The sequence below is a fragment of the Patiria miniata genome, unplaced genomic scaffold, assembly GCF_015706575.1.
Source record: "Patiria miniata isolate m_02_andy unplaced genomic scaffold, ASM1570657v1 HiC_scaffold_18, whole genome shotgun sequence".
NCBI classification, from domain to species: domain Eukaryota; kingdom Metazoa; phylum Echinodermata; class Asteroidea; order Valvatida; family Asterinidae; genus Patiria; species Patiria miniata.
This window is the reverse complement of record NW_024037056.1, coordinates 664,212-680,011: the sequence shown is the minus strand read 5'-3', so window position 1 is coordinate 680,011 and position 15,800 is coordinate 664,212. Positions and strand designations below refer to the sequence as shown.

Genomic DNA, 15,800 nt, shown 5'->3' with positions numbered 1-15,800 from the left:
TCTTGTCGCTGCAGCCGGTACCAGTAGCGATGCGAAGGATGTAAAGTTCCAATGACCACGCTCCGGCCCAGGCATGTCGTCGCAGCTGTCTGAGCAGACTCTGCTGGGGCCTGTCCCAGGCCCAGGGAGGAATCTATTCCCATTCAGTGGCCTCTCCATTCCTGGAGTCAATGCTTTCGAGTCCAGAGATGATTTGTAGGCTTTCTGTAGCGCAAAATAATATACACTAACCAAGCTGGCGCAGAAGACTCACCAAGCACTAAATCCTCAGCGCGCGCGACGGAGGTACTGAAAATAGGCCAAATTGCGTGGGTGAATTACTACACAGCCGCAGATCGAGTACTTGTTCATGTTTGTATGTGCATAATGGTAGTCTGGTTCCCAATCCAAAAGATTCTGACCATTTGTCACCAGTTCTTTTTCTGACGAATTCATTTCATGAAGGGGGAGTTTATTTGCTTATTTCTCATATTATACACAACTCACATTTGTATGTCTGCATGTTTGCATGCTTCAACTCCATTCAATAGTGCCCCTACATAGTTGACTACATGCAATTCTGCATAATGTATTGATATAATTAAAGCGGCTTGAGTTTATTGAGTAGTTTCAAATCTTCAAAGAGCTGACATACAACGAATAAGCAAAAACCCTGTTTCGAGTTATTCGCATTTGAAGTTGGACATTTTTCTGGGCGTCGTATTTCACCCTTAATATTTTGATAATAACCCTTTTGGTGTATATTCGAAATGAAATAGGAAACGTAGTATCCATCAGGTTACTTATTTAATCAGAGAATTGTGCGATATGATTTTATTTGATCGTTAATGTATTCGTCAGTTTGTCAAATAATAAAATTTCTAAAAGCCGGTTGTTCTTCACACTGTATAGCTATTCGTCAGTTTATCAGATCACGCGTGCATGCGTGCGCAATCTAACAAACTGACGAATTAGTTTGGAATAATCGTTGTTTGCACGCACACCTTACATTACATGTAGCTGGTTACCAGTAAAATTCCGTATTGCATGTCAAATTATGGATCAGTTATTGTGTCCGATTCGCCACAGGAGGGGGTCAGAATCTCAAAATCCAGACAAAAATCAAGAATTTTGGCATAAATACTTGAAAGAGAATCCTTTATATACCCCAAAAATAACAAAATCTAAAAATTGCCAAAATGGTAAATTTGCCAGTGTGTCAGCTCTGCGACAAAATTACAGAAAACTGCTTTCCCATTCCTTTGATTGGACTACTATTTGTTTTCAGATATAGCGCCCTATAATGCTCTGAATTCATGAAGCAGTTGGCTTTCTGCACTCGTATCCTCTGCCTTGCATGCAAACAGAGCAGAAACATTGATCGCTATAACATTAGAAATCAGTGGCTAAAATAAACATGATGGCCCTACACACATGTACATGTAAGCTCGGTTCCATTTCTGGTTTGGTTTTATCATTACAAATGTGTTAATTTTCCAATAATAGTTTTCAAAAATCACTTGCTTGAACAATTTTACATAAAAGAACTAGGCATCCCCTGCACGTTTCAAGTGATTTGTATTTTCAGCTAAATTGAAAAATATATGAATGTGTTTTATGGTTCTGTAGGCATCCTCCCTGAACGTTTAAAGCAATTTGAGGACGACAGGATGCATCTCTTTCATATACTGTAAATATCTGTGAAATAGTCTCTACAGTGGATCAACATACAAAATGCCTTTTATTCCGTCCAGTTCATTTGAACATTGGTCTGCAAATAATAAAAGAAAGTAATATTACATGGGGGTACCGTTTATTGAGTCATGATTAGAAGAGTATTTTATACACAAGGCTGGAGTTTCAATTTTTACAATCTGTTCACAGTGAAAATTATTACTGGCTCGGAGACATGAACAAATGAACTTCTATAACTTGTACGTCTCGTCTGACAAATTTCATCCTCCTACATGTCAAGCACCTGGGTTTTCTCTCAAATTCAATTTTCAACTCTCCAGAATTTTACAGAACAATTTTAATCTACTTGTATTTACATCAAATATACAGGTGTACAATTTCCCCATGTACTCTCATAATGATCGCTCCTAGGCGTATAAAAGTCTAGCTTGTATGTTTGTACATTGTAAGTTTTACCAAACCCCCAACTTTTTGGGATTATTTTGGATGTCTTCAGTAGTCTTGGCCCAAGACGCTAGTGATCGTACATAGTGCGCCCTCTAACGACACAATTATTAGACAATCACTAACGTCTTGCAAATTTTGTAGTAGTGGTCTTAAGTTTTCTTTATTTTCTTCCTAGGCTTTTCTAGGAAAGCAATCAGCAATCAGGATATGGTTTATAGTCAGTCACGTGCGTCAGTCACATTAAAGGTAGAGTCCATCATTTGCAGCCATCCGAAAAGTAACTGGCGTAATTATTGTTGAAAAACTAACTTGGTTGAAAGATAGTAAGGAGACTAAACTCCCTGTGAAATTATTCTTTCTGGGAAGCTGTCGTTTTGAAGTAATCAACGAAAGAAGGCATTTCCAACGGTGATTCTTAAGAAGCACCGTAGGAAAATTTAAATTAGTAGTTCGTTTTGTTATTCAGCGCAGCGCGCACAAGTATTCGAACGACGCACACGCGCGCGCGGTTGTTATAATTCGTCGGATCAGTGCGCGACGTCACGTATAGTTGCAATTCAAAACAATTCAAAACATGATTCAGCAACTTTTGATTTGAAATTGAGATCCTAGAATGCTGTTTTTCTCGGAATGTACAGCTGAAGCTTAGCTGAAACTTCATCAGGTTAGTTGCTCAGTATCCTTCATTAGATTTTGAACTCTTTTGTTGCTTCAAACGAACAAAATGCACAAATTACAAATGATGGACTCTACCTTTAAAATAAATATATGCACTACGCGTAGAAATTCTATTGTGAATTTTGGTGATCAAGAATCACTAATTAGATAGGCAACGCAGTGATACTCGCGTACGACTACCAGTATCAAATTGAAAGTCGCCATTTTGTTCAACAATATTAATATTTACACCAACAGTCTCATTTACAAAATGGAAATGAAACGGCCTTGCTCCAATTCCTTTGAATTCCCAAGACGTTAATTCTTGGGAAATATATTTTCCAGGGTCAGTGTCTACCAGAAGGTCTTTGAGACTTTGACATAATTTACAAATTACCTGGAAGTACGCTGACAATAGACGTGGCCGTACATGTAAAAGCTAGGCTCCTAAACAGTCTGGCGCCTGGTGCCATGTTAAAACTTAACATATGGCAAACAACACATGATCAGGGTACAAGTCCAAGATGGTTGCTTGATGGGAAATAGTCCACAGGAGCGCGGTAGATGTTAAGGTAAAGGGGCAAGTGACTCGATACCGAACGTCGCCTCAAAATGTTTCACATACTTCTCACAATGTTCACCTACAGAAAATAGGAAATGGTGAAAAAGAAAACAAAACACGACATTAAATTAAAGCTCTAATCATGATGCCATTTCAATTCTGACGAGAATCTGCTTTAAAAAATGGGTACATCTGTTAATTGATTTAGAAAGGATTTTGTTTAAAAGACCCATGACATGAATTTTACTTGAGAACATATTTTGTGCAACTCTCAATTGCTTTTAAATGTATGAAAACTATTTGACTTCCTTAATTTTATCAGGAAGTGCACTGTTTTAAGCTTCACCATTTTCCACACGTTTCATGACAATTGAGGGCGTGTTTCTGTGGTTTCATTCAGGAATACACTGTTAAGAGTTTTTAATTCAAATTGTGAACCCAATATTTACTCAATGGGAAAAAATATGTGCAAGAAAACTTTGCTCTTTGGTGATTTATTGTTGTTTCAGCACACGACAGTAAGCCAAAGAAAAGAAACTTCACGACAGCAAATTATCCAAAATTCTGGCAAATGTTGGTGTCGTTACTTTAAGGTCTCCACCTTAAATGACATCAAGCTTTGCATTATGCAAAAAAAAACTCAAAACATACTAAACTGTTTTTAAACATAGCAAAACGAAAATGAAATTGAGGTTAAATGTGACATTTTCAGGGATTGCATTTAAAGAAATACATTACACTGCCTTTAAACATTTAAATGTCGCATCTAAATTTAGACATTTTGTACCTTTAACCCTTACGTCCTTGCTGTCTTGCACTTTTGTTCCTTTTGCTTAATTCTTACCTGGCATAAACTGAGGATGTCCCCTGAGTTTGATGTTCCTCTGCTCAAAGAACTTGAAGACTGTGTAGAAGAGCATGCTGTCTGCTGTGTTCAGCGCAGCATCAAGGAACTTCCTAGCTGAGGCACTATCGGCACCCCCGACACTACGGAGAAACCTCAGAGCGGCAAGCAGCTGGTTTTTAGACAGAAGCACTTCAACTATCTCTTCGTTTGCTGTTGACACCCTCTGTTATTTTCCACCCAAAAAAGAGAAAAAACATTTCACGTTAAAACACTTACCATACAAAATTCTTATTAAATACTCACAAAGAGGTTTTAAGCAATTTTTTTTCCAACGGAAATATGTAGAGCTCTGCCACTATTTCCTTAATGCTTTTCATTAATTCACAATGTGGATGTTTGTCATCAGCAATGTTTTGAGTGGACTTTTAAGTCCAATATGTTATGTAAGCTGTGTAAAATCCTGCATGTTGTGAAAAGGGCTGCGGTTGGGATTGCAATCATTTGCCTGGCTATCAGTCATCATGGCAAGACATCAGTTGAATGCTCAAGGGCAAATGATTCCAATCCCAAACCACATCGGCCTTTTGTCTCAGCATGCAGGATTGTACACAACTTACATAAAACAGCTCTGAAATTGTATACGGCAAGGAACTTGGTCACAGTGTCCGAAAATGTTGTGATCAATTGTCAATTGTGTAGTGATACATGACTAAAATTAAATGAAACTCATAGGGGTTTTAGGCCAAGGATAAGGAGTTTCTGCACAATCAAAATGGAATCAATACCCATGGAATCAAGGTTGCTGAGAAGTGGTTATAACTTCAGGGACAACCTTGCGAGTAAACCCCCAGTCATACCTTGAGCATATCCAGTGCTAGTTGATGTGCCGGTGGGTAACAACTCTCTAATGACAGCAGTAGGCAAGCAATGGGCTTAGAGTCGCTTAAGACGTGATATTGCAGGAATTGATGCAGTTGATAGAAACAGTTGTGATGGACCAAGGTATTGATGACCAACTCGTACAGGAAATGCTGTTTGGGACAGAATTGGTTACATCAAGTATGTTTAGAATATATCTTCAATAAACTAAAGATCTACTGAGCGACAGTAGTTATTGGTGTTACCGTGACCGCAGACCAAAACAACACTGATACTCCACCATGCAAAGCAAAAAAATCTTGTATCTTCAATAAAGTTGAAGCTTATTTAGCTGTTTAGTATTCAATCATTCTTTGTTCTTGTTTTGATTATTCAAAGGCTGAATTTACCGCAAACATTAGTATTCACAAATTATTTGACATCATGATGTCACCATATTTGATACACGCAGCAGAAATGGACTTCTCTCCCCCCCCCCCCCACAAAAACCATAAAAACAACAACGTCATTTCCAAACAACAAACACAAGTTGCCCATGATTCACATGATAGTTAAAAAAAAAATGACAGACTACTCAAAAAAGGTAAATATCCTGAAGAGAACTGCTTCTTTCCTATAGTTGTCATCCATCTGTGTATTATGCACTACGGTTCTGACATGGATTTTTCAAATACCAAAGTTGTTTTGACATATTTTTTGGTGCATGCCTTAGTGTCCTTACCTGAACAGGGATTTGATAATGGTTGAGTGACCTGATGTATTCCACCAGCACTGCTACAACAAACTTATACTTGATGTCTTTGCGTTCAGCAATGGGTGTCAATACATGCGTGTACATGTCCGATTGATCAATGACAATCTTTCTGATGATAGCAGGTCTAGCTGCGGCTGCTTTAGGAGTTCCACCACCTTCAGGGTTCTGTCAACAAAAGAGAAGTTCTGAGAATCCTCATCAAGGAAGGCTCGATACTTACCATCTCACTATGGTCACTTTGATAACACAACACGGTACACAGAAGAATGTTCATTCCTTCAGTCACGCTTACAAGCTACTTTTGTACAAGTTCAACTGTATTACCTGGGCTGCCAACTGTTCGTCTTCAAGGAAGTTGCGATAGACCTGGTTGAGCTTGTCAAACATCCGTGCAATAATCGCTAGGCTACACTGTTGCCCCGGCAATAAGACTGGAAAATACCAAATGCAAAATATGGATTTTTAAAGCATTAAACTTAAAAGCAACACTGCCGTTAGGTGTCAGGAAAGGAGAAAGACAATGTAAACATTAATTCATTATTACCAAATAAAGTTTACCTATACCTACTGGTCGAGAGCCCGTCACGACGTAGGTCGGTATTAATGACTATGTTTAAGACCGGTTGGAGTCTGGATGCTCATAATTACCTTCGCCTTTGGTTCAGATAGTTATCAGCATCCAGACTCCAACTAGTGATAAACATAGTGTTTAAAACCTGCCAAACATTTATTCCCTTAATAAATTGAGGAAATATGCTTTATTTATTCCATACATTTCCAAGGCAGGAATATTTGACTTAATTTAACAGGCCATTTAATCAAAAATTTAAAAAATCTACAAAACATTTAAGCGAAATTTTGAACTACAGCACAATAATTTGGCAAAGAATAATAATAGTTTTCTCTGGTCACCTACCTTGCTTGCAAACTACCAAGATCACCTTTTTGCTTTCCTTCCTTAAAAGTAGAAAGTCGATCAGACGGCACTGCAAAGCAAACAAGACAATTTTAAGAGCAACTACTTACTATATTGTTCCTTTAACCGGTTCGCGCCGGGCACCGTGAACACAACGCAAATTTTGCGGTATTCGGAATGGACGACAGATAACATGCAGGGAGCAAGGCCTGAAACATTTGTAAGCGAACTGCTCGTAGCAAGTGAAGCCGGAAATATGAGTGTGCAGCTCGAGGGCAAAGGCTTCAACACGTCTGACTTAAGGTCGAGTGAAAAGTAATCCCACACCTCATTCTGTTCTGGTAAAAATAATCCTGGCGTGAACTGGTTAAAATGTGAATCTCTGGTTTGTAAACATAATTTCAAAAAAGACAAACTTGTCCAAAAATTTCAACAATATCAAGTGGTGAGAATAGAAAATTTGCCTCATATAACCCACAATAATTTGGCGGGGAAACTTTATGTACTGATTTTTCACCAATGACACTCAGGGGGTGTTTGACTGACTGTAACTCTAGGTCTTTGGATGCAGTCCCTCCAAACTGTTTCAAATGCTGAACTTTTCTTGTATTTCATTTCAACTTCAGAATATTTGACTTTAGCAACTTTGGAAAGCTAGTAAGATAAGGGTGAAATGTTGTCAGATCCTCTTATATTGTTTGAGATCATCTTACATCATCTGTGATCATCTAACATTTGTCTATGATTATCTTCCTATATCTGGATCCATTTGATATTGTTTGTGATCATCTTACATCATCTGTGATCATCTTACATCGTCTATGATTATCTTCCTATATATGGATCATCTGATATATTGTTTGTGATCATCTTACCTTTTCTGGGATCATTGTGACCAGTGGCTCCAGTCTGAGATGGACATGCCACAGACATCCCAGCCGGGCATCAATCACCGTGTTGGGTTGGAACACCACCCAGTTGGGTGAGTCTGGGTATCGGTTGCAACGTTAAGGAACAAACTGCAGCACAACCAAACCGATAACAATAGCACTGCTTATGGAGCACTCTTAACCACCCAAAAACACTTCCCGACCAGAACCCCAAACAATTATGTAAGGATACACAAATCAATGTTGACCTCGCGCATTTCTAGTCCCGTCTGCGTCGGTATCCCAGCAACCCTCAGCTTGATAGGCCTGATGGGTAATGGTGCCAGGACTGGGTAGTGGTAGTTGACGTATCCGTCACTTTCTGTCACTGGCAGCCGGATATCAAATATCATGGACGTCTGCACAAACAAAAATAAGAACTTCAAATGTTGCAATATGCGAACACTCACCACAGTGAGCATAAAGTCGGACTCAGAAGAATTGAGGTATTTTTAATTCATTCTTGATTCTGCAGAACAAGAGTTTTAAGGGGAAATATGTATAACACTTGGGGGTTTTGAGTTCAGTAACGGAAATAAAGACCTACGACCAAATTGAAGTTGTGAAGCAATTTGTTTTGAAAACAACATTTAAAAATGCTGTTGTTGTATAACGTTGAATGAACAGTCAACAATTAAAACAGGATGAAAATATGTTTTAAAGCTGTTTCATAGAACAAAAAAATGACTTACACACCTTTGAAGCCTGGTGGTGTACCACAACCAAGTTATCCTACAAAACCAAAAAAAAAAAACACTAAGAATGGTACTTTGTCACATGTGTTCAGTCAATGGTTAATTCAATTAAACATCAAATTACCAATCGAATGTTAGTGCTCCATGTTAAGTCTGAGAACAACTTAAACTACCGCATCTATTATTCACAAATCTTGAACAATGCATTCCAACACAAGTGGATCTAGAATCCAGAGAGAAAGAGGGTGGGTGGGTATTGCCTTGGTTAAACATCGATTGAGAATGAAGTAAACAAACACACTTACGACAACATTTACAGCAAAGCGGCCGGACATGTTCAGCTTGAGGACGTCAGTCTTCTTGGCTGGAGATTCCCTACAAATCAAAAGCACATCAACTGATAAACATACATTCTGTACACCGCATGCACTTTGTGCAGCTACAAATTTCAGACAGTCCACACTTAACCACCACCAAACAAAAAAGGCATTCAACCCAAAGTGCAATCTTTCCCCAATCTATGGTGACAAGCGTTGCTTTGTTCTTACATTTTTTAAGCATCTCAGTAATGTTGTAGCAAGGAGTATCTGGGATAAATAAGTTTGTCCACGGATGACGGATAAACGCGCAGGGAGCGAGGCTGGAAATATCTGTCAGCGACCCGCTCACAGTGGGTGGGTCCCGCCTTTTTTTACTCACCCTGTACTATCCTGATTCAGGGATCACTAGAGCCACATTTTTGCATAAATTTAGTGTCATGTTCTACAGCCTCAACCAAGTAGCCATTTTTGAATGGAACTTTTTTGAATGGAACTCACTTCTGCAGTTGATAGAGAACAATTTCTGCTCCTTTACTGCTTGGTCCCCTTGGCTGATGTCGAAGAACAACAATGTACAGATGCTTATAACTACAAACAGAAAAATTCACAGATTAAAATATGTTTTGAAAAAGAAATGGCTGCAAAGGTGAGAACATTTCATCTTATAATAGTCAACACTGGTTCTGGGAATTTTCATTTTCACCACCTAATTGTCATTAAAATCATTTCTCCTTTGAAGCTTTGGGAATGTTAGTTTCTTGTAGCAAAGTAGCTTGCTCAGGGACAGTGAATCTATACAGCGTTCACATTCACATTTTGACAAAAAAAATTCTTACAACAGAACAAACGAAGCAGACATTTCAGCATGGCTCAGTGGCAACCATTCCTACAACTGAGAACTGACAGTAACTCCTTGTGAACATTGTGATTAATAATTTTGCTTTAAACTGATTTAATACTTACAGATTGGCAATAGTTACGTCTCGTTCCAGCAGACAGAGTTTGGCCGGTTTGGGAACTTGTGGTAAATCAACATCAAACTTTGCCATCTTGAGGATGGTACCAGCCTATGACAGCAAATCGTACAATATAGCTTTCTGGTTCTGCATTGTACTTTTATAATCCTAAACTTTCCACCAGCCACAAATTAAACATACTTTTTTTTTCAAATCATAATCGCACAAAGATTAAGTTTACTGATCTCGAACATCTCTCATAACACTACGACAGCACTTGGTCAACATATCATTTACCAAATACAGTCTACAGTGTTCAAGTGATCATAGTGTGCAACCAGTTCAGAAATCTTACCTTAAAATGGAATGGATTGAGTACATTGCCTAGCGTCGATGAGGACAATAGGAGCAGCGAGTTATCAGCCTGTTAGACAACACAGAAAAATATGGACAGAGAAATACTCCATATTATAAAGCAAAGTCTGTCACTGGCCATATGCCCCATCAGGCCAGCATTTATCTCCAGTTTCAATAGCATAACACGACTGAAAAAAAATTATATTCCCCCTGAATGAGATGCCAGGCCTTGCAGGTTACTCCCCAGCTAATGCCAGTACCCATTTATACTCTAGGGTGGAGAGAGGCAAGTGGGGGGGGGGGGGGTGAAGTGGCTTGCCCAAGGACACAACAAACGACTAGCAGCTGGATTCGAACCCCTGAACTTCTGATCATGAGTCACGAACCTTAACCACTAGGCCACACTCCCATATTATAAAGATTGCAATAATTTGTGCCAAGAAAAAGTATATTCATATTTCTCCTGTTGGTTGAAATCTCTTGATGCAACAGATAAAGTGACTTCACGACAGTCCTTTTCTTCAGGCCATAATTTATTACATGTTGTGGATCTCTTCATGCAAAGTGTGCAGAATATAAAATTTGAGTGTTCACTTTTTGTTTCACAAAGTTTTTGATACACAAATAGCATTCTAACTGCTGTAATGGAATTTAGGATTTGCACAAACGGACCATTTCTGTGGGACAAAAATCATAGGCTGCTGCAATCGATAGGTTCCTTGCATTATTATGATCAGGAATGCATATATTTCACAAAAACAAAATTCCAAATGAAATACATGAGATCAAAGTTCAGAGTGTCTAGTCAAGCCACAAAGTGATTGCAATAAGTTATGGCCTGAGGCGTAACTTTGTCAGTGATTATCCTCTGTAACTGATGACATCACTTGTGATTACCTTGTGATTGGCTGGTAGTTGACTTGTGATTGATTAACGATTGACTTGTGATTGACTAATGATTGACTTGTGATTAACTTGTGATTGACAAACGACAGACTTCTAGTTGACCAATGACTGACCTGAGGTTGACTAACAATTGACCTGAGGTTGACTAACGATTGACCTGAGGTTGACTAACGATTGACCTGAGGTTGACTAACGATTGACCTGAGGTTGACCAATGACTGACCTGTGGTTGACTAACGATTGACCTGAGGCTGACCAATGACTGACCTGAGGTTGACTAACGATTGACCTGAGGTTGACTAACGATTGACCTGAGGTTGACTAACGATTGACCTGAGGTTGACCAATGACTGACCTGAGGTTGACTAACGATTTACCTGAGGTTGACTAACGATTTACCTGAGGTTGACTAACGGTTTACCTGAGGTTGACTAACGATTTACCTGTGATTGGCTAACGACTGACTTGTGATTGTCTTAATTACAGTTCTTTGGTTTACTCACAAAGAAGACGAACCAGTTGACCGAGATGTTGATGTTCTTGAGAGATTTCAGTGTCTTCTTCTCTGGGATGACTTGGTAGAGTTCCAGTCCATGGTCTGTGACGAAAACTACTTCGTTGATGTTAGTCCAATTGAAGCCAATGATCTTGGTGTTCTTACCCTAATCAAATGAAGCATTTACACAGACTCTCATCAAACAACTCATAATTTATAGCTAAGAATAAGTTAAAAGTTTAAACGCTGCTGCGCCTTTTGACAATAAATGAAATTTATGAGCATTGTGTACCCTTTTCTGTCCATTGCTAAGGAGAACATTTCACAAACTTATGAAGCATTACAGGGGGCCCCTTTGCGAAATGATTGATGTATGCATGTGCGCATATTATTTATGTGGCACTTACTAAAAAAACAAACAATTTGATAATGTGAACATACTATTGTTCTCATACTGTAGCAGCTAATTTGTTGCGTTTTCAGCAGCACCAGTATATTCAGAGTACAATACATAAGCCTTTACTTTACTACGAGTATAATCGTAGTGGCAAAATCTGGTACGTCTGTCACTACGAATATCTTCATAGTCGGTAGTCAATGTGTTAAAGGCTAACCCATTCCCGCTGCGTATGAATTTCCAGTTAACTGCAATTTTCTGTCAAAACTAACACCATCTGAAAAAAGGATTTTCAACTTAACATGAAAAAGATTCAAAACTGTTCAGTCTATGTATTTTTGAAAATGTAAATTACTTCAAGACTTTTACCTTACAACTCTGAGAATATTCAGCTGAATCCACCGAAGTGTGAAAATTGATGAATTCCTGAAAACAAAGTGAGAATGAGGCATGTTATTTTTCACACATTCAAGCTTTAAGTAAAACATTCATGATGGCCAGAATTTTTAGAAAAACAGGACATTACTCGCATATTAGTCACCAAGAGAATGCAAAATTTTGCTTGTGAAATCTGAACTCTTTTTCTTCAGTAAAAGCTTCAGTCCTTCATTTGCAGCTATCCAAAAAGTTACAGACGAAATTATTGTTGAAAAGCACACTCGGTTTAAAGAAAGTAATGGGATTGACTGTGAAATGTTCTTTCTGGCAAGCTAACATTTCGAAGAAACAATGAAACAAAGCCATTTCAAACAATGCGTCTTAAGATGCCTTGTTGCTATAATTCGTCGGTTCAATGTGCGACTTTGCATAGCTGCAATCAGCTGAATGAGAATGCTGAATTCGAGCGCAATTCAAAACATGACTTGGCAACTATTGATTCGGAATCGAGATCCTAGAATATTGTTTTTCTCAGAATATACAGCATTCACTGAGCTAAATCTTCATCAGGTTAGTTGTTAAGCACCCTTTTTTTGATTTTGAACACTTTCGTTGCTTCAAACTAACATAACGCACAAATTACAAATGATTGACTGTACCTATAACAACAAGGGAAAAGAAAACATTAAATTGGTGGCTGGGAAATAATGCAAGGTTTGCCTGGAATTATACATACCACAGTCTTCTGTGACCTCTGAATGGCTAATATTTTCAGGTCGTACGAAAACTTGATTGAGATGACAGGACCTTTGTCTTCCATTCTGTTGACAAAGAGAATTTGAATCATTTTCTGATACAATTAATAAAATTTGTGCCTAAACAAATTCATTTGTGAGAACTACACCAGTGAAGTGGCATCAACATGCAGTTTTCTGAGCTCAAACACATCATTACTTGTACAACGCAGGAAAGTCTGGTTTCCAAGGCTTAGTATTCCTACCATACCAGAGTGACATTGTAGTACACTTGAGCCTTGAAAAGGGCCCGACTGAAACAAGATTATCAACTCCAACACACTGACCTGAAAGTTGTGCTTGTTCGTTCATCTGGGCCTCGGACCACAACACCAAGAGCTCCACCTGAGCGTACAGCAAACACCTACAAGATGATTGATAATGTCAGTGCAACAGAAATGACATTGACAGTTTTCACAAACTCTGATATGGATGAACATATTAGAAGATACCTATAACAGGGAAGAGATGGTTTGGCTAAGTTGATTGACCACTACCCCTAGGGCTAGCTACTAGCCTCCCCTTCCGAATGACCATTTCCTTTTCTGCAATAGCATCACACAATATGAACATTTCAATTTGTTGGCTTTACCTCAGCTGGTTCACGTTACTTCCAGAACTGTAAGTTTTTTTACAAACCTTACAGAAAGCAAGTTGAAATTGCTGTGGCAGAATATTGTCAATATTTTCAAACCAAACTCTCCTGTCACAAACTGTTTGGCCCCAGCATTGCATAGGCATTATTTTGACATGGTAAGGTACCTCCAATTAGGGTGGGTTAGAAAAGTCAACAAAAATGTGAAATTTTCCAGAACCAAGATCACATAGAGTTTACTGTGTGGGTCGTCGTTGCTGTAGGCCCCTGTATCGTCGCTAGCTGTCGACTGAGGGCGCTGTGCGCATGTGCAATTTGGTCAAGAGCACAGCGCCCTCAGTTGACAGCTAAAGATGACAGACAGCAGAGTAAACTTTTTGTGATCTTGGTGAGTGAAATTCTTAGTTTTGGATGATGCTGGGTTCACGTTATCAACATGAACATCTATCATGATCTACATTATTCTTAAGCTCTTGAGCCTGTTTAAAAGGCAGTGGGTATTTGGTCAGTGCCGATTTCCTTGTAGCAAATATTATTTTCACAAAGGTTTTCTCTGATTGGCTGACATACAAATTATGTCATATTGGCTGCGCAGGAGAAATCAAAGACAACCCCTGGCACAGTAACATTTAGGCCTACGGGAAAGACAGAAGTAGCCAGATGCCAGCAGCTGTAGAGAGTCAAAAACATTTTCTAAGTATTTCCTTCCGAAAGTCGAAATTAATGTTTTTCAGTCCCAGATTCATGTCTTATCATCATTTTTGCAATGACTGACCTTCATTGAGATGATATGTGATGAAAAAGTGGCATCAGGTAGCACCATTCAGAAAGAATTCCAGACCTGGACATCACCTGACAGTAAATGACACCCTGTGCACAAACCCAGCTAAATCATAATGCTTCAATAATTTCCCTGCTAAATTTGACTTTTTATAGGACATGTTATCGCTTTATGAGCGTTGCAACCTGACGCTGCTTTTTTTCTTCATATATCATATATTATATCAAGGTCATTTCAGTCAATGCATAAATGATGATAAGATATGTATCCGGGACAGCAAAACATTTCCAATTTTGTTAGGAAATACTTTAAATTTGGTGATCGTGTAATGTAGGGCCTGGTTCCTAAAATGGAACAATATCCAAGTGCTTTTAAAATTATTAGACCGACCAAACTAGTTGGGGACATTCTCAATAAACAGGTTTGTCATTGATGGAGGGCAAGGCATGCAGGGTTTTGATTTTTTTGGGGAAATTTTGAGGTAAAATGACGATGACAGCGCGGCGACAACACGCAACCCGAAAGTAAAGATGGCGATCACCGAGCAATGTACCGTGAGCATGCACGGCGCGCTGAATCGCAAGGCACAAACCGTGCAGGAAAATGGTGATTTCTACCCCCCAAATTTTTTCAAAATTGTAAAACGTGTGTCCTTAGAATTGAGAAAAGTCTGCTTTTGATTGTAAAGCCTAAATGTAATTTTCGAGCAATAAAAAACATTTTTGACTTTCATTTGATCAAAACAAAACAGGGGCCCTACTCTATACACGATCGCCCTAAAATTTTCTTGACTTTCTATAGGCCTAGTCACTTAGTACACAACCTGATGTTGATGTTGCGCCAGCAGGTTGCAACTGTCATGACTGTCTTGAACATGTTGAACTTGAATTGAAGCATTCTATTTCTAAATTCCACTAAACAGAAAACAAGTGCTCCTCGATTTTTCACAACTTGAATACAAAATTTGTTTGAAAATGTCTTTTCTAAATCTTACCTGTCGTTTGACTTCATCGTAGAAAACGTTTGTTGCTTTGCTAATGGGCTCAAATCGCACAGGATTTGTGGAAAGCTCCACGTAAAAGTTGTATTCCTCCACCATTTTGCCATCACATGATATGGACAGTGTTACAGAGTCTGGGAATAAGACGGTAAACAGGCATGCTTCTTCACGCCGTTGTCCAACAATATGGAGCCAGACTATTGCATATGCTGGTGGAAGCCAAGAGTGGGTGGGGCCTTGGAATATCATGCGGGGGGGGGGTTGAGGCGTGGGTTCGTCACAAAGTTGTAAAAAATAAAGGGAACCGGCAATGGGCGTAACTTGTATCCAATTTGTAGGGGACACTTTGTGGCCTCGTGTTTTGGAGGGGAAACTTGTGCTTCAACCAATAGAAAGATATTGATGATCGGGGAGCCGCGGGGGGTGGGGGGGGGGGGGGGGGCACGCATTGCTGGGACCC

At 39.0% G+C, this 15,800-nt stretch overlaps 1 protein-coding gene across 1 annotated transcript; it reads right to left on the bottom strand.

The window, feature by feature from the left end:
• Positions 1–2,810: 2,810 nt before the first annotated feature.
• Positions 2,811–15,481, bottom strand: LOC119724114 (regulator of MON1-CCZ1 complex-like). The gene is made up of 18 exons (XM_038195040.1): positions 15,335–15,481; positions 13,252–13,328; positions 12,907–12,991; positions 12,162–12,218; positions 11,403–11,561; positions 9,992–10,060; positions 9,644–9,747; positions 9,179–9,268; positions 8,666–8,735; positions 8,362–8,397; positions 7,859–8,024; positions 7,612–7,724; positions 6,737–6,806; positions 6,145–6,251; positions 5,788–5,985; positions 5,045–5,218; positions 4,185–4,410; positions 2,811–3,419 (listed from the first exon to the last, which is right to left on the bottom strand). The coding sequence occupies exons 1-18, from the start codon at positions 15,437–15,439 to the stop codon at positions 3,346–3,348; spliced, it is 1,980 nt and encodes a 659-aa protein (XP_038050968.1). The 5' UTR covers positions 15,440–15,481; the 3' UTR covers positions 2,811–3,345.
• Positions 15,482–15,800: the final 319 nt, after the last annotated feature.

Coding starts and splice junctions, on each gene's coding strand:
- LOC119724114 (XM_038195040.1), bottom strand. CDS start 15,439: ATGGTGGAGGAATACAACTTTTACGTGGAGCTTTCCACAAATCCTGTG. Junction 9,269..9,643: donor GACGTAACTATTGCCAATCT/GTAAGTATTAAA, acceptor TTCTGTTTGTAG/TTATAAGCATCTGTACATTG. Junction 7,725..7,858: donor CGAGGTCAACATTGATTTGT/GTATCCTTACAT, acceptor ACCGATACCCAG/ACTCACCCAACTGGGTGGTG.